The 23,959-nt window shown below is 36.0% G+C and overlaps 1 protein-coding gene and 1 pseudogene across 3 annotated transcripts in view; one reads left to right on the top strand and one right to left on the bottom strand.

Annotated features, from left to right (window-relative positions):
* The window catches only part of HAT1 (histone acetyltransferase 1), a 59,271-nt gene that overhangs the window by 9,688 nt on the left and 25,624 nt on the right, over positions 1-23,959 (bottom strand). For all 3 annotated transcript variants that reach the window (XM_007074574.3, XM_007074575.2, XM_042994705.1), the window contains exons 5-10: positions 18,548-18,727; positions 18,152-18,273; positions 17,547-17,651; positions 17,116-17,222; positions 4,575-4,726; positions 1,956-2,072 (exon numbers count right to left, since the gene is read on the bottom strand). In XM_007074574.3, the coding sequence (XP_007074636.2) occupies positions 1,956-2,072; positions 4,575-4,726; positions 17,116-17,222; positions 17,547-17,651; positions 18,152-18,273; positions 18,548-18,727 (783 nt within the window). The remainder of the gene's footprint in view (positions 1-1,955; positions 2,073-4,574; positions 4,727-17,115; positions 17,223-17,546; positions 17,652-18,151; positions 18,274-18,547; positions 18,728-23,959) is intronic.
* On the top strand, positions 7,766-11,070 carry LOC102958582 (annotated as a pseudogene).

The raw sequence follows: 23,959 nt of genomic DNA, 5'->3' as shown, positions 1-23,959 counted from the left end.
ATGGATGAGCAAAACAAGTAGTTTCTTGAGATGGAAACTACTCCTGATAAAGACGCTGTGAAGATTATTGCAATGACAACAAAGAATTTAGAATATTAGTTGATAAAGCAGTAGCAAAGTTTGAGAGTACTGACTCCCAATTTTGAAAAAATTTCTACTGTAGGTAATAAAATGGTATCAAATAGCATCACACGCTGTAGAGAAAGAATCAACTGATGTGACAAACTTCAGTTGTCTTACTTTAAGAAACTGCTACAGTCACCCCCAGCCTTCAGCAACCAGCACCCTGATCACAGACAGCAGCCATTAACATCAAGGTAAGACACTCTACCAGCAAAAAGATAATGACTCACTGAAAGCTCAGATAATGGTTAGCATTTTTAGCAATAAAAGGTTTTTAAATTAAGGTATGTACAGTTAAAAAAAAACATAATGCTATTGTACACTTAGCAAAATACAGTATAATGTAAACATAACTTTTTTATGCACTGGAAAACCATAAAATTCACTTGAATTGCTTTATTGCAATATTCACTGTATTGCAGCTGTTTGGAACTGAACCTGCAGTATCTCTGAGGTGTCCCTATACTCTGATGTTGCTATGATCACATCTATTTATACTGTTCTATATGCCCAAATTTCCCATAAATTTTCTAGTGGCGCCTCAATTGGTTAAGCGTCCAACTTTGGCTCAGGTCATAATCTCACAGTTCTCAGGTTTGAGCCCTACATTGGGCTCTCTGCTATCAGTGAGAAGCCTGCTTCAGATCCTCTGCCCACCTCCCCGCCCCTCTCCCACTTGCATGCCTACTCTCTTTCTCTCTCAAAAATAAACACTTAAATTTTTTTTTTCTAGTTGACAAACTAATGTTACTTTGAAACTCAAAACCTTTGGAAAGCACCATCTTTACCAATTGTCTGATGTTTCTGAATTGATAAACATCAAAGAATAAAATGCAACTTTGAACAATTTTGGGGAAGAGAGAACAGTGCAATGTATTACAACCTATTTATAGGCAGACAGAAGTCCATAAGACAGAAAACTTTTGGATTTATCATTTATTATGTTCTCAGCTTCTGTATTGTACAGGCCTACAGGTATAATGTATACAACTGTAGCAACCACATGTCAGATATTATTTATAGAACAAATTAAGAAATATTCTCCCCAATCAGCTTACTGCACAGCTGCAGCTATCATAGCAAATCCCCATTCACAGAGGGTGGCATGGACAATATCTACCGTAATAATGGCCACATGATGATCAGCACAAACCTGATCTAGGAGGGGAAATTTCTGAGAGGAAAATATGGGATATGAAAAATATGGGGTGGGGGTAGGAAACAAGAAGAAAGAATATTAAAAAAAAAAGAAGTAAACAGTATTATGTTGCAGTTTCAGCTATGGTAAAGTATAGATGTTAAAAATGACAACCAAGGGCATATTTAGGAAGAAGGCAGCAAAGGCAAACATAATATATATGACAACTAGGAAACTAGAGACTCAGAAAAAACTAACAAAATAATTTACTAAGGAAAAGTTTGGGCATTCACATTTTTAAAAGAGGGCAAACAAATGAAATAAAAAGTAACCATGAATAAACTATTCTTAGAATTAGTTTTTAAGTGAATGAAAAGAGATTTATAGCTTACACTGGAAAATTATGACAGCAAGACTTCTTATAACCAATTGGAAGAATGTATTCACTTTTGTAAAAGTATAATTTAGGAAAATGATTTGAACTCTCCCATACAATGGCAATTGCTACACTTTCTTCTTTTATTTTATTACTTACTTATTTATTTTTAAGTAAACTCTACCTGCAACGTGGGGCTCAAACTCACAACCCCAAGATCAAGTTGCATGCTCTACCAAATGAGCCAGCCAGGTGCCTCTCTTCTCCACTTTTAAACAATGACAAGAATACAATCTTTAAGACTCTACAAAGTCCTACCTTATATGGGCTAATTAGTCTTCTTTTAATGTCCAGTCTATAGCTTCTGTACTGTTCAGCATCACTCATGTCAGTTACCAGTAGTCGAAGAATTTCATAAACTCGTCTAGCATGTTGCTTAATGAAACAAAAGAAAAACATGAACACTTTCAAATCACAAAATAGTGACACTTTTCCAAAAGAACACAGGATATACTGAATATCTCCTATGGGCCAGAAATTGTGCTAGGTACCAGACGAAAAACAATAAAAGATAGTTTCTGTCTTCAAGGAGGTAGCAGCCTAATGAATAACACAAATGATTGAAGAGTGGTTAATTTAATGATGGAAATATGCATAGGGTATTATGGTAGTGTAGCCTGGGAATGGGATAAACGCTAGAAACAAAACCTGGGGAAACAAAACCTGAGCTGAATCTTTTTTTTCTTTTTTTTAATGTTTATTTATTTTTGAGAGAGAGAGAGAGAGAGACAGAGAGAGGGAATGAGTGGGGGAGGGGCAGAAAGGGGGGAGACACAAAATCTGAAGCAGGCTCTAGGCTCTGAGCTGTCAGCACAGCCAAAGTTGAATGCTTATCTGACTGAGCCACCCAGGAGCCCCAAAACCTGAGCTAAATCTTCAAGGGAAGGGACCATGCCATTCTAGAAAGAAGGGAGGGCACTGTGTGTATACAAGTGCACACATGCAACACACATGCAGGACTGAAGCAGCCTGACGTTGCTGGAGCACAAAATGAAAAGCAGTGAGTAGAAGTAAAGTGAGGATACAGCAGAAGTGTGTTTACATAGAGGCTTACACACTGTGTTTTTATCACTGGGCTTTTACACACTGGCTTTTATCTAGCAGGTGACAGATTTTAAGTGGCATGAACAAAGTGCACAAATATGAGTTTTAAGAAAAGTATTCTCTCAGCTACATAGAAATGGTAGCAAAAAGGGTAGGAAAACCAATTAGGAAGCTGAGCTATTAAATCAGGCAAAAATGATGAAGGCATGAACTAAGACAGCACAAGTAAGAATACTACAGGAACAAAGATTCTAGAAGAAGAGGAAAGACTGGGTGTGGAGAAGCATGTGGGATGATAGAGTTTTCACAGCCTAGGAGAGAGTCAGGAGGCAGGAGAACATATAAACCTAAACAAAATTCTAGTTTAAAAGAGTGAGGATTTAAGCAGTATCAGTACACAGGCAAGAGTTAAAACCGTGATTGGTTAGGAAAGCATAAACAGTGAAGAGGGAGATGTCAGAACCCTGTAGTACAGTGACAATTAAAGGGCAGGGAGAAGACAAAAACAAAGAAATATTAGGAAAATCAAGCTTTTGATACCAAAAGTAGTTTTGGTATCACTGAAGCCAAAAGAGTAGCCCATAGTTTTTCTGTTTGTGTTGTTTCACATATATTTATTGAAGACAGGGGAGGGGTGAAGTATAGGTAGATTGGGAAGATGATGTCTGAACATTCCAGAAGGGACACCTGAGCTGAGCCTGAAAAATGAGTAACACCTGGCAAGGCAAAGATGGAGGAACAAGAAAAGGGGGTATCAAGGGCAAAGGGAATAGTTAAACAGACTTCAAAAGAAGAAAGATGTAGCACAGTTGGGAAATAGCAAGAGGTTTAATAATGCCACAGCTTGCAGGAAAGTGGTAGGAAAATGAGTCTACCAAGGTTGGCAGGGTCCACATTATGACTGGCTCTATGTGCCATACTAAGTTTTAAATTATTTTTCTTAAAGGAAAAAAGGTGTTTGTATTCTCTTTCTTTTAAAAGCTGAGCTATTGAATAAATTCTCTAAAGGTTTAATACAGTCTGGACATACCAAATATTTCTAAAATATTTATTTATCTTAAAACTAGGAAGCCACTAAAGTGTTTTAAGGTAGGAGAAAATGGAAAGTTTCAGTTCAAATTAAGCTGTTGAAGATCAGTGATCAGGAACCTTTTTATATACAGTGTTGGAGTTCAGAAGGAAAATCTACATTGGAGAGTTAGATGAGATCTCCCAAGTCAACAATATCACATACTAGTCCTTATTGGAATACCCTTCATCTCACATACCTTCATAATCCAAATCCTACCCATTCTTCAAAGCTTAGATCAGATGCATCTCCCTCCCATGAAAAACTCTGACTCCCCTGCATATATAAATATAAGAAACTAAACTCCCTCCTCTGAACTCCCAGATTATTTCTTCTGTACCTATTTTAGGATATTTACTACTTTAAAATTCAAATATACAGATGTATATAAAGTAAAAGTTAAGTGTTTTACTCCAGCCCTTCCCCCCACCAATACCATCTCCAGAAGTATTAACTATTTTATCATTTGAAACATTTTCTTAAAAAGCAAAAGATCATACTATCCATTCTTTTCTGCTTGTTACACTTAATAAGCCATAAAATCAACTATCTTCCCATTCTATTAATGAGGAAATTAAATTGCCCTAAGTCACAGAACAAGTGCTATACCCAGATCTGAACCAGGCAATCTGGCTTCAGAGCCTATACTCTCAACCACTGCTACTTCCCACACATGTATTCTTAATGCATTTGCAACGTTTACGTTGTACTTAAAAAAGAAAACTTCCAAACTGAAATGTTTTCCTTCCACAGAATAAAAATACCTTATTAATTTTGAACTTCTGTTGTGCCTCTATTGCCATCTCTTCATTGAATCCTTGCATCAACTTTTCCCGGGAAAAACAGGGCAAATCTTGACAGAGCTTCACAAGCACAAAGTCTCTTAATTTCACGTAACTTTTGGATGGATCTTCCGCTAAAGAAAAGGCAGAATAATATTTCTCTTATCCAACATAATTCCTTCATCATTTGAGATCTCAATATACATGTTAGGCTAGAAAAAGCAAATATTATTAAAAGAATTTTACAAGACAAAAGTTATAATGAGAAAGGATTATTCCTTATTAATCAAACAATGGCACTATTATCTTTCCCAAAAAAAATTACATAGTATTTGTGAAATTAGAGCTACTCCTTTCAGATGTAGACTTTTTCATGGGTGCTATCCTATGCATCTTAGTTTTTTTATTTAAAAAAAATTTTTTTTAATGTTTATTAATTTTTGAGAGAGAGAGAGAGAGAGACAGAGTGCGAACAGGTGAGGCGCAGAGAGAGAGGGAGACACAGAATCCCAAGCAGGCTCCAGGCTCTGAGCTGACAGCACAGAGCCCAATGCAGGGCTCGAACCCACGAACCGAGCGTTGAGATAATGATCTGAGTTGAAGTCAGACACTTAACTGACTGAGCCACCCAGGCGCCCCAATTTTATTTTCAATTAAAGTAGCTGTATAAACAAGAGATTCAAGTTTGGATAATCAATTCCAAAAGCAAGTATTCAGTGATATCTAAAGCTTCTAAAGCTCAATTTATAACTCCCCTACCCTAAACCAATAACCTTTACAGTCTGCCATACTTCTTTCCCCTAATTTAAAAAAATTCTTGCGGGGCGCCTGGGTGGCTCAGTCGGTTGAGCGTCTGACTTGGGCTCAGGTCGTGATCTCACGGCTCTGTGAGTTCGAGCCCCGCATCGGGCTCTGTGCTGATGGCTCGGAGCCTGGAGCCTGCTTCGGATTCTGTGTCTCCCTCTCTCTCTGCCCCTAACCCACTCGCATCCTGTCTCTGTCTCTCTCAAAAATAAATAAACATTAAAAAAAAAAAAAAAATCTTGCTTCCACAAAAGCAAATATATATATATATATATATATATATATATATATATATGTATATATGTATATGTATATATATATTTTTTTAAGAATAAAATGACAATATGATTTTGATCCTTTCTTCACTGCATCTGAATAGCATAGATCTTCCTTTGTTTGTCTCTTATCTACATTAGACTAAGTAGTTGACAAGGAAAACAGCAAAACATGATGGGTAGAAAGAAGACTACACAGAGAAAATCAGTTTGAGTCCCAGTTCTGTCATTCATAGATACAGGACCATGGGCAAGTCACCTCACTTCTCTGAGCTCTTGCTTTCTGATCAGTAAATGGCTTGAAACAAAGAATCCTAAATTCTGAGCTAGTTCATGGATCATAAGACTTAATACTGTTACAGTAACAATACTCTACAAATCATTCAAAGCAATCCCTATCAAAATCCCAGCTAGCCTTTTTAGTTGCAGAAATTAAGTTTATCCTAAAATTCATACAGTTATGGAAGGAACCCAGACTAGCCCAAACTATCATGAAAAAGAACAAATGTTAGAAGACTCACACTTCCTGATTTCAAAAATTACTACAAAGCTACAGTGATCAAGACAGTACGGTACTGGCATAAGAACAGATCAATGGAACTGGATTGAGAGTCAAAAATAAACCTCTACATTTATGATCAATTAATTTTTTTTTTTCTTTTTTTGGTCAACTGATTTTTGAGAAGTGTTACCAAACCAATCAGTGAGGGAAAGAATGGTCTTTTAACAAATGGTACTTGGACAACGGGATCTCCACAAGCCAAAGAATGAAGATGGACCCCTTTCCTCACACCATACACAAAAATAAATCAAAATCAACCATATACCTAAATGTAAGGGGCAAAACTAGGGGTGCCTGGGTGGCTCAGTTGGTTAAGCATCCGACTCTTGATACTGGCTCAGGTCTTGATCTCATAGTCATGAGATAGAGCCCCAAGACCCATGTCGGGCTCTGCACTAAGCATGGAGCCTGCTTGGGATTCTTTCTTCTCCTCTCTCTCTCTCTCACTCAAAATAAATAAACTTAAAAAAAAAAGAAGGGTTAAAGCTATAAAATTCTTAGAATAAAACATAGGAATAAATCTTCATGACTTTTGCTTAGGCAATGGTTTCTCAGAACCAAAAGCACAAATAACAACAAAACAGATAAATTGGGCTATATCAAAATTTAAAACTTTTGTGCTCAAATGATACCATTAAGAAAATGAAAAGACAACCTACAGAATGGGAGCATATATTTCCAAGTTATATATATGGTAAGAGACTTGTACCCAGATTTTATATATAAAAATGTTTTACAATTCAATAAGAAAAAGAGAACTCAATTAAAAATCAGGCAAAAGTGCTTCAGATTCTGTGTCTCCCTCTCTCTCTACCCCTCCTCCGGCTCAAGCTCTGTCTCAAAAATAAACAAACATTAAAAAATTTCTTTAAAAATCAGGCAAAGGATCTAAACACACATTTCTCAAGAAGATCTACAAAGGGACAATAACCACATGAAAAGATGCTCAATCAAAATCATTAGCCACAAGAAAATGCACATCAAAACCACAATGAAATACCATTCCACGTCCACTAGAATGACTAGAATAAAAAAGACAATAAGAAATATTGATGAAGGTGTGGAGAAATTGAAACCTTCATTCTACTGGTGGAAATGTAAAATGGTACAGCCACTTTGGAAAATAATCTGGTGGTTCCTCAAGAGGTAAAACATAGTTACCAGATTTTTGACCATTTCTACACCTAGGTATGTACCCAAGAGATATGAAACATAGGTCCATTGAAAAACTTGTAAACAAATATTCACAGTAGCACTATTCATAAGAGGCAAAAAGTAGAAACAACCCAAATGTACATCAATTGATAAATGGATAAATAAAATTTGGTATATCCACACAATGGAATATTCTTTGGCAATAAAAAGAAATGAAGTACTAACCTATGCTATAATAAGGATGAACCTTGAAAACACATCAAGTGAAAGAAGCATCGTATTATTATATGACTTCAATGTCAAGAATAGGCAAATCTATAGACTAAAATAGATTAGTGGTTGCCTAGAGCTGGAGGGGTATAGGTGGTAGGGGGTGAATGAGGAAAGGAGTGACTGCTAATGAGTACTGGGCTTCTATTTTGGGAGAATGGAACACTCCAAAATTAGATTATGGTAATGGCTGCACTATAAATATCACTTAAAAATTGTACACTTTAAGTGAATTGCAGAATATGTTAACTATATCTCAATAAAGCTGTTTATAAAAAAAAAGTCTGAGCAAGGGGTAATGTTTTATGATTCTGAGTCATTATCCAATCCTCCATTCATTCAATCCATATGAACTAAACACCTTCTTAATGTTTCCATGTGACATTAACATCGTATCCATGTAATCATTAATTAATTATTATATGACAATGGCTTAAAAATGGTAAGTGAAATTCTGTCACTGTATCAGTTTGGTATGAAATTATGGTCTATTAGGAATGTACACAGATGATGAAATTAACAGTGAACAAAACAACTGAAGTACAGACTGTCAAAAGCCAGAGACAAAAAGAAAATCCTGAAAGCAGTAAGAGGAAAACAACTCAACAGAAACCATAGATGGCCAGAAGTCAGTGGGGTGATACATGCAAAGTACTGAAGGAAAAATAACTGTTAAAGAATTCTATATCCAGAAATATCCTTCAAAATGAAGGTGAAATAAAGATATTCTCAGAAAAGGAAAGAGAAAGTGTTGCTAACAGACCGTACAAGAAATACTAAAAAAAAGTTCTTTAGATTAAAAGAACATGATACGTCAAATCTATATGAAGAAAAGAACCCTGATAATTATGAAATATAAAAGTTGGTATAATTTTTTTCTCTTTTCTCCTCTCAACTGGTTTAAAAAAAAATTACACGAAAAAATAATTATAAAACCAACGTCTGGTTTCTAATATACAAGGATGTAATATATATGTCAATGGGGTGCCTGGGTGGCTCAGTTGGTTAAGCATCTGACTCTTAAAATCTTGACTCAGGTCGTGATCTCACAGTTCTTGAGTTTGAGCCCCACACTGGGCTCTGTGCTGATGGTGAGGAACCTGCTTGGGATTCTCTCTCCTTCTCTCTGCCCCTCCCCCGCTTGTGGGCAGGCACTCTTACCTCTCTCTCAAAATAAACTTAAACAAAAAGGTAGCAAAAAAGAAACAAAAGAAGAACAACAAAAAGCAACATTTAGAAAACAAGTAGCAAATGGAAGGCATAATTCTAACCACAGCAATAATTACATTAAATCTAGATACATTAAACATTCCAATAACGAAGCAGAGATTGTCAGACTGGATAAAAAAAGATCAACGATATGCTATCTACAACAGAAACATTCTGGATTCGAAAGCTGAAAGTCAAAGGATGAGTTTAAGCATTACTAAAATAAAAAACAATTGGGAAAAAACAGTTTAAGACAAAAAAAAAAAAACGAGAAAAAAGGGCACATTTTATAATGACAAATTAATTCATGAAGATGTTAACAATTATAAACACATAGACAACAACAGAGGCCCAAAATACATAAAATAAAAGCTGACAGAATTAAGGAAGAAATAGATAATTCAATAAAAATAGTTGGAAATTTCAATGCTACCCAATAACGGACAGAACAACTAGACAGAAAATCAGCAAATATAGAGAAGGCGTGAAGAACTCTATCAACTAACTTGACCTATCTGGTAGTTAGGTATCATTTCACCCAACAACAGCAGAATACACATTCCTTTCAAGCACACATGGAACATTCTCCAGCAAGACCACATGTTGGGCAAAAAATTAGTAAACAATGGCCCATGGACCAAATCTCACCATGGTTACAGAGAACATACATGGCTTGCAAAACATAAGGTATTTATTGCTTCACATTTTAAAGAAAGAGTTTAGGGACCCTAAGGTAAAGTATAAATTAAAATTCAATAAATGAAAAAGAACTGAAGTTACAAAGTATGTTCTCTAACAACAATAGAATTAGATATCAACAACAGAAGTAAATTTGGGAAATCTATGATATTTAGAAATTAAACAACATACTTCTGAATAACCCATGGACCAAAATGCTATTGGAAGAGATTTTGAACTGGGCGCCTGGCTGGCTCAGTAGGTAAACCATGCGACTCTTGATCTCATGGTTATGAGTTCAAGCCCCACACTGGGTATAGAGTTTACTTAAAAAAAAAAAGAAAAAGATGGGGCGCCTGGGGGGCTCAGTTTGGCTGAGGTCATGATCTTGTGGTTCACAAGTTTGAGCCCCACGCTGGGTTCTGTGCTGACAGCTCAGAGCCTGGAGCCTGCTTCAGATTCTGTGTCTCCCTCTCTCTCTGCCCCTCCCGTCCTCATGCTGCCTCTCTCTCTCACAAATTAAAAAAAAAAAAAAAAAAAAATTAAAAAACAGGTATTTTGAACTGAATAAAAGCATAACTTATGAAAATACATGTTGTATATAAATATGAAAGTATTTATATATTTAAACTTCTGCATTAGAAAAGACATCAAATCAAATAAAAAACCTAAGTTTCAGTCTTCATTAGAATAAGAGCAAATTGAACCCAAATAAGAAGAAAATAATAAAAGTTAAAGTGGAAATCAAGTAAGTAGAAAACAGAAATAGAAATTTCTATGAAAACACAAGGGATCCTATATAACCGAAACAATTTTGGAAAAGAACATGACTAGAGAAATTTCACTTTCTGATTTCAAAACTCAATATAAAGGCTGAGGTACTGCTGTTGCTGGAGCCATGATACTTAAGAGAGAAAGGGAGGCCACAAAGGCCTAGCCAGCAGTACATGAGCCCCAAGGAGAATGATGCACAGCTTTAGGCTGGAAAGCAAAAGGCCAGGGAAGAGGAGAAGCAAGATAAGAAGGTGATGAGGCTACAGGTGACTCCAAAAAGAAGAAGAAATCTCTAGCCTCAGAAGAGAGTAAGGATGATGAAGATGACCACCAGCAAAGGTGTGGAAGGGCTCATCAACATCAAGAACCACAACTGGGTGGCACAGATAATTAGAAAGGTCACACAAGTGTATCTGGACAAGCCCAAGGAGCTTTCAAGGAAAGAAAAAGAAGACAGGGAGAAAGCAAAAAAGCATCACATTAAAATGCATTTATTGGGAAGACAGACTAGGCCAAGGCTGACCTCACCTGGCCGGAGATCAATCAGAAAGAGCAGAAAGGAGTGCAGCAGGTCACTAGGAAGAAAGAAGAGGCAAGAAGAGCAAAAGAGGATGCAACTTTATCAGGAAAACAAATGCAATCCCTTACCCTAATAAGTAAGCAAGACCTGTTGGAGGAAATACCAGGCAACTGGGCCCTTTTGCCAGGATATCTGCTATGTCTTGCCCACTCTATGCCCTGGCACCACTGAAGCAGCCCCTCAGAACTAGGAGTCTCCCTGTGGCCTGGGTCCTCCTCTTCATCATCTTAACACATAAATAATTGGGGGAAAAGGCGAGCTGGGGGGCTAGCTGGAGAGGGAACAGCTGCTATCCTTGAGACAAAAAGATGATGACTGTGTTTCCTATGTAACCATTAGAGTGGTTCTGTTTTAAGAATTTAAACCTCTGTTGGGGGGTAGAAGGAGTGTATAGGAAACGGGTTAAGAAGTTTTCATTTGTCAGGTAGATTGCACCTTATGGGGCGGTTGTGCTGGGGTCAGCTACTAATAAACTTGCAACACCAGCCCCAGACTGTGTTGTCTGGGGGCTCACTCACAGAGGCTATACTCCAGGTCCTTAAAGGTCATGGTTGTCCCAGCCAATCCCCTCTAATTGAGGCTTCCTCTCTCTGCCCTTCCCTACCCCATTCCTAGCTACCTGGGCAGGGCCAGTATCCATTTTTAACCCTACTCCTTGATCATTTCAAGAAACTTCTGCAGCACCCAGGAAAACCACACTCCACAAACTCAATGTACATATTTGGTGGATTAAATTTCACATAATAAAAAAAAAAAAAAACTCAACATAAAGCTATAGTAAACTAATCAAGACAGTATGATACTGGCATAAGGACAGATATACATTGAGCCTCAGAATCTAGAAATAACTTCCCATTTATGATCAACTGATTTTCAACATAGGTACCAAGGCAATTCAATGGAGGAAAAAAAAGTCTTTTTAACAAATGGCACTGCATCAACTGGATAGCCATATGTAAAAGGATGAATTTAGAAACTTATATAATATACAAAAATTAACTCAAAATGGATCACAGACCTCATTTAAGAGACTGGGAACAGGGACTGACTGCAAATGGACATGTGGGGTCTTTTAACTGTGATAGAAATATTCTAAAACAGGACTGTGGTGATGGCTGTAAAACTAGGCAGATACACTAAAACTCACTGAACTGTATGCCTAAAATGGGTGAATTTTATGGTATGCAAATCATACCTCAATAAAATTGCTTTAATTAAACCTCTACTAAATAACATACTCTCAAGCAAGCATCTCTTTAAAAAATTTCAGTACTAACAGATGAGGTTCAAACTTATTTAATGTCAATTTTTTCAAGTCTACCTCTTCTAATCTGTTTAGAAAAAAACTGTTTTTGCTAATGTTAATTCAAAATAAAATTTAGGGGGTGCCTGGGTGGCTCAGTCGGTTGAGCGCCGACTTCGGCTCAGGTCACAATCTTGCGGTCCGTGAGTTCGAGCCCCGCATCGGGCCCCTGTGCTGACAGCTCAGAACCCGGAGCCTGTTTCGGATTCTGTGTCTCCCTCTCTCTGACCCTCCCCCATTCATGCTCTGTCTCTGTCTCAAAAATAAACGTTAAAAAAATAAAATAAAATAAAATAAAATAAAATAAAATAAAATAAAATAAAATAAAATAAAATAAAATAAAATAAAATAAAATAAAATAAAATAAAATATAAAATAAAATAAAATAAAATAAAATAAAATTTAGTATGAGTGAGATCTTAAGTAACCTCTATAACCTCAGAATATTAGGAAAAACATAGAAAATAGAATTACAGTTGAGAAAAATCTAAAAACTCATACTACATTCCTATCAGAAATTTTCTCGTAATTCAGAAAAAGACAAAAAATTTCCATTTAGTTTTACATAAGCTGTGATAGACTGACAATATAAGGAGCCAAGTCACCATTTCAATCTGTAAGAACTTTAACCAAAAATGTCAGACTGAAAATGAACTTAAAATGGTGACACTCAGTAATCTGTGACATCTTTCAATTCCTTTGTTTCTCTGCTACAAAGAAAAGCAACACATTTAAAAGATGAAATTTGCTTGAGTTTAAATCTACAGTCACATTCAAAATCAAAAATTGAGTTTTTTCCAAATTAAATACATTATCTAACAACATAAGTGCTCTTCTATCATTTTTTAAAAATCTCTCCAGGGGTGCCTGGGTGGCTCAGTCGGTTAAGCTTCTGACTTGGGCTCAGGTCATGATTTCACTGTTCGTGAGTTTGAGCCGTGAGTTTGAGCCCTGCGTCAGGCTTTGTCCTGACAGCTCAGAGCCTGGAGCTTGCTTTGGATTCTGTGTCTCCCTCTCTGTCTCTCTGCCCCTCCTCCGCTCATGCTCTGTCTCTCCTTCCAAAATAAACATTAAAAAAAAAATTAAAAAGAAAAATTTTCCAGGGGCGCCTGGATGGCTCAGTCAGTTGAACATCCAAGGTCATGATCTCACAGTTTGTGGGTTTGGGCCCTGTGTTGGCAGCCCAGAGCTCTAAGCCTGCTTCGGATTCTCTGTCTCCCTCTTTCTGCCCCGTGTGTGTGTACTCGCTCTCAAAAATAAGCATTAAAAAAAAAATAATAAAAACCTCTCCATATTAATGTTATATTAGAGATAAAAAACCATATGAAATCAGATAACACAAATCACCTAAGTATAAAAATTTTACAGATAATATTCTAAAATATTCTATTCCAGTACTATAAAGGGACATTTAAAGGACAGTTATAATTAGCTCTTAATACACTACTGACAGATTAGTAATACTGATATATATTCCAGCCCAAGATCAATTTCTTTTTTTTTTTTTAATTTTTTTTTTAACGTTTATTTATTTTTGAGACAGAGAGAGAGCATGAACGGGGGAGGGGCAGAGAGAGAGGGAGACACAGAAATGGAAGCAGGCTCCAGGCTCCGAGCCATCAGCCCAGAGCCCGACGCGGGGCTCGAACTCACGGAACGCGAGATCGTGACCTGAGCTGAAGTTGGACGCTTAACCGACTGAGCCACCCAGGCGCCCCTGCAAGATCAATTTCTATTGCTAAATTCAATTCTCTTCAGAACTTTAGAAGAAATAAATCACTGATTATATTTATAAGGTCATACAACTGAGGTGTATTCAAATGCTTTATATCTTAAGATAATGACATCCTGAACAGGAAGGTACAGATGATATAAAGAACTATCTTCCAATATTTTGCTTTAAAATTAAGTGCTAAAAAAAAAGAAAATGAGTGGCAATTACACCACAACCACCTGTCTATCCTGCAACATAGGCCCATCAATGTTAACTTAATTATTACCATATCAGGCTGTAAATCAAGTAAGCAAAAGGCCATCTCAATATAAAGAATATTCAGGGTTGCAAAGGAAGATCAAGAATCTACTAAAGATCAACAAAGGTAAAAATATATATACAAAATAATGGAGAAACAGGCAACGAAAATGACTAAAAAGTGGAAAATTATGTTTTCTTTTTTAAAAAAGACTGGGTATGGAAATCTAAAAGAAATGTCTTAATGAGAACAGCTGATAAGGCATTTTTAGTAATTTATAATGCTGAGAACTGTTAACGCTGAAAATAAAAGCTGATACCTAGTTTTCAAATTCAGAAGTCCTTTAGCACGTTTAGCCTTTTCTCTCTGGAGACTTCAGTTTGCAATGAATAAAGGCTACACTATTGATGACTCTTCACTGAGATTTAAGAAATAAAATTCTTTATCTGCTAATTGGTGCTAAGTATCAAGGACTTTATTGGTTGGAGTAGACAGAAGAAAATGGTTAAGAGGCTTCATAGAAACAACCCCTGCTGGCACATTACCCACTAGAGAAGACAAAGACTACTTATGTGAACTCTAAGTCTCCAGATTAAAATCACCAAAAAAGTCCCTTCGTTTAGCACCAAGTCTAAGCTCTATAGAGTAAACAGAAGCCAAATAATTTTCAGCTTATTTAACAAGTGTCATCATTTTTATTGTCCCTGCAATTTTTCACTTAGCCAGTGAAGGTATCACTTAAACAATTTATAACTTTTGATACAAACTAACTTAAGCAGTTACTTCTTTATCTTCCAAATTTCCAAACCATTTCACAGTAGCACAAAAGTCAGATGAAAAGATTATTTAAATATGGAACTCCCTTTTAAAAGCAAATGCTTTCCCTCTAGTTTTTTATTAATCTACAGGATCAATTCAGAATCTGTTTTGCAGTAACTTTAATTTTGTTTACTCTGGACAAGTAAAACCCCTACATTACATGAAAAACTACTAATCTGCCTATTAGCCTCTGTGTGTGTGTGTGTGTGTGTGTGTGTGTGTGTGTGTGTGTGTATGTATGCGTGTGTGTGTGTATATATATATATATATATTTTTTTTTTTTTTTTCTTCCAAGAGCCTACTTATATTTTTGTTGGTCCCACATCCAGTACTTTTTTTTTTTTGGTATCTTTAAACAAATTGATAAAATTCCAAAACAGGTTTTTTTTAAAAAAAAACTAACATTTTAGTATGTGTTAGGTACTACAGCTTCAAAAACAAAAATGTACTCCAACTATTATAGAATTAATAAAATGTAAGACCTAATTTGGATGTGAATATCTGCTATAGTATTTTTCATGAAAAAAAAGGCAGGGGGGTGACTTTCAGTTTAATCAGCAACTGTAGGAGTAACAAATCTGAAACAGTGTTACTCAGGGAGAAGAAAATAACAATAACATAAATGTTCCAGCCACTCAGTTCTTTAGTAGTTCACATGTTACACACTATCATCTGTAACCCCATCTAATGATGACTCTGGCTAATTCATAATGAAAGATGTATCCAAAACAAATAAGCCTGCATTTCACCTTATAAACTACTGTTGTGAAGGTGTGCATTTTAGGAATATAAAACACATGTTTTAAGAAATGTGTATTCTCTGGGCTCCTGGGTGGCTCAGTCGGTTGGGCATCCAACTTCAGCTCAGGTCATGATCTTGTGGTTCATGGGTTCAAGCCCTGTGTTGGGCTCTGTGCTAACAGCTCGGAGCCTGGAGCTTGCTTCATGGATTCTGTGTCTCCCTCTCTCTCTCTGCCTCTCCCCCACTCTTACTCAGTCTCTAAAATAAATAAAACATTAAAAAACATTTTTTTTAAATGTGTATTCTAGGGGCACCTGGATGGCTCAGTTGGTTAACTATCTGACTTCGTTTGGCTCAGGCTATGATCTCATGGTTCATGAGTTTGAGCCCTGCATAGGGCTCGCTTCTGTTAATGCAGAGCCAGCTTCAGATCTTCTGTCCTCCCCCCAGCCCCTTCACTCTCATGCTCTCTCTCAAAAATAAATAAACATTTAAAAAGAAAGTGTATTCTATTCAGGAACGATTTGCCTAGGTTTTTCTTTCTTCGTGAGGCTCAGAATATTCTTCCTCTACATGAAAATTAGAGCAGGGCCTGTGAGCAATGCAATGGTTGGGCAAATGAAATGAACAACTAAAATCATACCACACTTACAAAGTACTTATGCCTGATCACAATTTCCCAATATATATTCAGTTCATTATCTTCAAGTTGTTCAATTCATAAAGCACTTTACTTAGATATATAATCCAATCCCACCAAAGGTGTATAATTTAAAATGTAACCATAAGCCATCTTCACACAGTTCCAAAAAGACCCCAAGAGAATGCTGCTATTTAAAACAGAATAGGTGGGGCGCCTGGGTGGCTCAGTCGGTTGGGTGTCCGACTTCGGCTCAGGTCACAATCTTGCGGTCCGTGAGTTCGAGCCCCGCATCGGGCTCTGTGCTGACAGCTCAGAGCCTGGAGCCTGTTTCGGATTCTGTGTCTCCCTTTCTCTCTGACCTTCCCCCATTCATGCTCTGTCTCAAAAATGAATAAACATAAATAAATAAATAAATATGTAAATACATAAATAAATACATAAATAAAACAGAATAGTTATTTTTGTGATGCCTGGGTGGCTCAGCTGGTTGAGCATCAGACTTCAACTCAGGTCACGATCTTACGGTTTGTGGGCTCGAGCCCTATGTCAGGCTTTGCACTGACAGAATGGATCCTGCTTTGGATTCTCTGTCTCCCTCGACCCCCTCAAAAATAAATAAGCATTAAAAACAATTTTAAAAAACCAGAATAGTTATTTTTTGACAAAAATAAAATTAATCAGTAAAGAACAGATTCTTTAGAAAGGCTCTTTCAGTAACAAATCAAATTTCACATACCTGTAATATCAAGAACAGAAGGAGATGCAATGTAGTATCTATGAACTGTTTCAAGAAGTTGAGCACCATGGCCTTGACCTTGAAATGGAGTCAGTATCAGCATCTGACTACAGTAAAGAAATGATTTTAAAATTAAAATATCATAACATGATCCGTTTAAGAATTGCAAATCACTATAGCATTAAGAACATTTTAAAGTTAGCGTGGTTTTTTTCAATCAACCTTCCAGAAATCCAAAAATTATCAAGATACGCAAAATTGGTTTAATCTTCCACACTGTTTCAATGGGAACAATGAAATAAATCAGTACATAGCCAATGAATAATGGTGATTTTTTTAAACAAATCAACACTATTATAACAAGTATTGGAAACTTCAGCAGTTCCTTCTTCTGAAATAAAAGACAAGGCACGTGTTATACCGCCAATTACCTTACACGTGGCCGGGTTTTGTCTGGGTACACATAGTAATTATAGACTGTCATGTAGCCTACGGTCGCAAAGAGCGTAGCTCCATCCTTATTATACTTCTCAAATCTGCAGATAAAACAGAAAGCCAAGCAGGTCAATTACAGTCGCGCTCCCATGCAGTGTCCATTTTCTTTTCCATTCTCCGACTGAATTTTCAGTGTCAGCAAGCTACTCTGTGAGGGCCCAATGGGTACACCTGCTATGTTCTGAATGTACAATTCACTTAATTGGTGTGCAGCAACTTGGATAAATCAGACCTCTTTACATCACTTCAGTGCACTTGCCTATTATAAAGATGAATAGGTGGCAAGTAAAAGAAAACACAGGCAAAGCTCATTTTACTGTTTAAGCCTACATTCAGGGCCCTAACGGACAACAGCATTTAATTCAGCTCTATTCTCAAGGTCTCCGAAAGCATAATGAAGGAAAACTCAAGCCTCATAAACAATAGTTTTTCTTTCCTGGGAAAAATATCATTATACTGTCCCAATAATTGGGCCGCCACAATTAAAATGCTGGCTTTGTGGAGGTAATAAGGTCTACTGTTGCTTTAGAACTGTACTTACACTAGAAAGTAGTGCCATCTTTCATCATCCACGTCAATAAAGCTAGCAGTTTCAATAAACCACATCAAAAAGGTCTGAAGCCTTTCATGATATTCTCGAAAGCCTCTACATGTCATGTCAGCCTAGGGAAAAAGCCAGGAAAAGTCAGGTGAAACTCATCACAGAGGTAAGTGAAAGTCTGCAGAACACAAAACTATCCTGTGGGAAAATGTTTAGAAGTCTCAGATTAAGATGTGTACACAGACACACACACAAAATAGATCTTTGTTTTTAATGCTGACTGAAACTTGTTTCCTGAACTTAGAATGAGTCACTGAAAATAACACAACAAAACAGCACACCGGTTTCAGGCAAATGAAGTACTTTCACCCAAGAAATATTTAGATTTATCTTTACCTTGTATATCTGAAAGGTGAAGTTTTCCCCTCCTGTTGGACTGAGAACAGAGTATGTATGAAGTAAGGTTCCAAATGGCTTGAAATCGACTTCTTTTTCCAGCAAAGAGAGAAAGTCATTCGTGTTTGTACAAAATCCAGGTGGGATGATTTGTCTAATTTTGCCCTCAACATCGTCTGCCTAAGGAACAGAGGTTAAAGGACATAAGAAAACATTAATAACAAATTTGACTTTTAGTTGATTATACTTAATTTCTTTGAAATGGACAAAACCCACAAAAATCACAAAAATGAAGTTCCCAGTTAAACTAAAGAAGAAAACACATGGAGAAATGAGAAAGGATGAGTTTCATGTACACAAGAGACTACTACCACACAAATCGGAGATGAACATAAGTATAATAAAGAAGTAAAAAAGAAGAGGCAGGTAGCCTGAAATCAGGTGCAAGAATGAGGGCAATGCTACTGAAATTCCTAACATTATATAGAAAATGCTGACCATATCCCTTCAGGACAATTGGAACTGGCCCAAACAAAAAACCGCTTATTATTTTATGTGTGTCAAGGAGACCATATTATCCAAGATCACAAGCAGTAGTAAGGGGAGGCTACAGTCTGACCAAACGAACAGCAAACTTACATTAACAAGTAGGTCGTAACTCCTTCATACACTAAACTCAATATTAAGACGACAATTTAAAAAATATGCCCACTTAGGACATACATAATTTATATGAATGGATAGATTATCCACTCATCCCTATAATGTGACACAAATTTTATAGACTTGGATTTGTGACAGTAGAAAGAGACAAGCCTGGACAACAAAATTAAACTCAGAGACTAAAATTACCCTTGTTAAACAACCTCAATGAATGTTAAAACTATCAGCTGAGCAGACTTCATAATCCCTTTCAAAACCCCAAAAGACCACTTGATTGAATACATTTACTACTTCTCTTTAACCATGAATATTTGATGAAGTCTTACAATAAAGTATTACTGCTTCTCACCAGGCAATAAAACTTAATGAATTGGTCTCAACTTAACAAAACCTTATCCCTCAATACAGTCCCTAAAAGCCTGACATTACATTCAACAAAATGAGCTTGCATTCTATTCAAACTTTTTCTTGAACAATGAGGCCAGGTTTTTACTTAATGGAGTTTGCCGTGAGTTCAGCTGTAATGTTTGTATTGTATCTATTTCCACAAGGACTGACACAAGAACACTTTGTGTTAACTTACTAAGCAGCTCTTTCATACCGTTTACATGCATGATGGGTATTAGTTCTAAACCAAGACCCTTGCTACTTAGCATTCAAAACAGGGAAATTAAGATGCTTAGGACAAAATACACTACAAAAGGCTAATACAACATGCTACTAATTCCTGTCCTTTCAACCATCTTTTAACTAAGTAGAAGCAATGCACCTGCAGATGAATAGCACTTTATTATCATTCAGTTACAATTTAGGATAGAGAACCAAGGATGGAGTTTATCACAAACAAGTTTTATTATTTTAATGCTCTGCTACCACCAACATTTATACATAACTTGTTTATAGCTATAAAAAAAGAAGAGCTATTATTTAAAACATAGCTCTTCAATACTATGCCCAACAGCTTATTTGTAATGCGTACATCAGTCCTTGCAATTCATTCACCTTCAAGATCAAATAAACTGCATTTGATATTTTTTGTTTAAAGTGCCATCTAATGTGAAGAAACCATCTTAAACATATTTTATAGAATATGTACAACCTCAATCAGTACAAGAGGAAACTGTAATAATAAGGAATAGTTTTAAGCAGTCTGATGTATGGCAATTAAAATCCAAAGTAGTGACAGGTAAAGTAGTATAATTTTAGTCCAAGTTAAAAAAAGTCAAGAAATATTACTTTTAAATAAAAAGGTTTATAACCTATCAGTTTAAAAGAAAACACTTCAAAGCATTTATAGTATAATTATAAATTTTAAAAACATTCCCTATATCCTGTCTTCTTAACAAGGCATTGCAAAATATGATCGAATAACTTCACATATCTTGCATCAAACGTAGAAACTAAGTTTCAAGTAGCAGTTCTGGTGGAAGACAGAGAAACCCAAAGGTTTGAGCTCAATAAAGCTGAAAGAGAGTTAATGTTTAACGTTCAGCCTTCAAGGGATACCTATTTACCATAATAAGTATCTTCAAATAAATACTTGGCTCTGGGCAAGTTCATAACATTTAAGAACTTTTACAGAAGAATAAAAGAGTAAGTTTAAAAACAAGGAATCTATTACATATAATAGGTTAGAAAAAACACGTATCGGATATATTACAAAAAATACATCGCATAAAACCAAATGGCTCTTATCTACTAAATATACTGTTTTAAGGAAAATATCCCATAACCACCCCGTCTTAGAAATCTGTACTCTTTACTAATTTAGTTGAGTTAAATATTCATTTTTCATATTGGATTACTGGCCAGATAATAAAAATCGTCATTAAAGAAAAACCCATCCCATCATTTAAAATTTTTTAAAATATTTTTGTTTGTTTATTTTAGTAGGCTCTACACCCAACATGAGGCTTGAAATCACAACCCCTGGATCAAGAGTTGCACGCTACAGTGACTGAGCTAGCCAGGCACCCCATCTCATCTTTTTTAAATTCCATGTAGAATCAAAGCTTAACTGAAACCTTTTAGTTCCAATGCTTGCCGCTAAAAGCTTAGATTCTATTTCTGAAGATCACTAAAAAATTCCCTACTTTCAAGAATATTATTTTAAACTGCAATTAAAATTAAAGAAAAAATGTACTTATAGATAAGAAATTAAGCATTCATGAATAGATCAAGAATCCAGAATACAACCTGATATATTAATTAATAAAGACATCCCTTACAAATGTTTTCCAAACATTTAGCAATATCTTTTTAAAAAGGAAAGTATAGGGGCGCCTGGGTGGCGCAGTCGGTTAAGCGTCCAACTTCAGCCAGGTCACGATCTCGCGGTCTGTGAGTTCGAGCCCCGCGTCAGGCTCTGGGCTGATGGCTCGGAGCCTGGAGCCTGTTTCCGATTCTGTGTCTCCCTCTCTCTGCCCCTCCCCCATTCATGCTCTGTCTCTCTCTGTCCCAAAAATAAATAAAAAACGTTGAAAAAAAAAATTAAAAAAAAATAAAATAAAATAAAAAGGAAAGTATAGGGGGGTGCCTAGGTGGCTCAGTCAGTTGAGCGTCTGACTGTGGCTCAGGTCATGATCTCACAGTTCGTGGGTTTGAGCCCCATGTCAGGCTCTGTGCTGACACCTCAGAGCCTGGAGCCTGCTTTGGATTCTGTGTCTCCTTCTCTCTCTGCCCCTCCCCTGCTCATGCTCTGTCTCTCAAAAATAAATAAATATTAAAAAAATTTTTTTAAATAAATAAATATAAAGGAAGTATAAAGGTAACTATTATACTATTTAGTTTTTAGGTAAGTCATGATGAAATGTTTTAGATTGCATTATCTCACATTATGATTTCAACTTCCAATGTTCTATACCTTGATATATATGCGATTTTCCCAGAAAGCAATTTTTGCTTTTCCTCATCACTGCATAAAGCAATGTGCCTGAGAATAACTGGTAGTCTGCTATGATGTAAATATATTTACACCTTATTTGTATTTATACACATTTGAAAACCAAATGACATTGTTAGTGTCTTATCCTAAACAGCATTATTTGTGTAAATTTGTCTATGGTGAGTTATTTTTGAAATAATGATTTTAAAAAGGCCTGTTAAGTAGGTGCTCCTTTACTTGGCTCAAGTGGCAGACTTAATAACATTGACTAGAATTCTAAGATTACCTAAGATCTACTACAAACTACAAGCCAAAAAATTTCTGTATCTGCTTAATTTGCTCAATCTTACACTACCCGACAACATGTCTGGAAATCTGAGCGTTGTTAGAGAAGTTAACAGTGTGAACTTTTTCACTACTGGAAAAACAAGTGGTATCCTGTTGATTTATACTGCATTAGTATTTTGCTACCTAAGCTCATATATAAAATTCTAAGATAGAAATCTCAATATATAATTTGAAAGCTTTTTATATTTTATAAAAAGCATTACACACTAAGAACACTGTCAAAATTATCAAAAAGAGTATAGTGAAGTATTAGTCTACCAAAGATTATTTTTTCATTTCCTCAAGATTAAATTTTTAGAAGTGCACAAGGATTTTCTTTAAGATGCTAAAGAATCCAGAAAATTTTAAATATTTGCTCTCATCTACTCTCAAATTCAATCCATATTAGTGGAAGACAAGGATAAAATAGATGATTGAAATTCACAGATAATACAAACTGTACCCAAATATTTCAACTTTCTCTACTAAACCTTTTCCCAGAAATGCTAACAATTAGCAAGACTGAGCAATCTTAGTTACACTCCCTTGCACTAAAAAGCAATGAAATTACCTCAGAAAAAGCGGGAGACTCTGAAAAGTGTAAGACCTTGATGAAAGAAACTGAAGACAACACAAATAAATGGAAAGATATATTGTGTTCATGTTTGTACTACTCAAAGCAATCTATAATTAATGCACCCTACATCAAAATACCAACCACATTTTTCACAGAACTAGAACAAAGAATCCTAAAATTTGTATGGACCCACAAAAGACCCTGCACAGCCAAAGCAATCCTGAGAAAGAACAACAAAGCTGGAGGTATCATGCTCCCTGATTTCACACTAGACTACAAAGCTATAGTAATTAAAACAGTATGGTATTGGCACAAAAACAGACAGATCAATGGAATAGAATAGAAAGCCTAACAATAAACCCATGCATATATGGTCAATTAATCAATGAGACAAGAATAAACAATGGGAAAAGACAGTCTCTCCAATAAATGGCATTGGGAAAACTGGACAGCTGCATGCAGAAAAATGAAACTGGACCCACTATCTTACACCATATACAAAAATAAATTCAAAATGGATTAAAGACTTGAATGTAAGACTTGATGCCATAAAACTCCTTTAAGAAAACATAGGCAATAAACTCTTTAACATTGTTCTTAGCAAGTTTTTCAGACTAGTCTCCTCAGGCAAGGGCAACAAGAGCTAAAGTAAACAAGTGGGATCACATCATACTAAAAAGTGGAGAAAAGGGAACCCTCATAACTGTTGGTGGAAATGTAACTGGTGCAGCCACGATGGAAAACAGTATGAAGGTTCCTCAAAAAATTAAAAACAGAACTACTATACAATCCAGAATTCCACTTCTGGATATTTATCGGAAGAAGATGAAAACACAAATTCAAAGAGACACATGCACCCCTGTATTCACTGCAGCATTATTTACAATAGCCAAAATGTGAAGCACTGTAAGTATCCATTGATAGATGAGTAGATAAAGATAGGATATATACAAATACACAT

Source organism: Panthera tigris, chromosome C1, assembly GCF_018350195.1.
Source record: "Panthera tigris isolate Pti1 chromosome C1, P.tigris_Pti1_mat1.1, whole genome shotgun sequence".
NCBI lineage: Eukaryota > Metazoa > Chordata > Mammalia > Carnivora > Felidae > Panthera > Panthera tigris.
The sequence above is the reverse complement of the archived record's forward strand: the minus strand, read 5'-3'. Positions and strand labels throughout refer to the sequence as shown.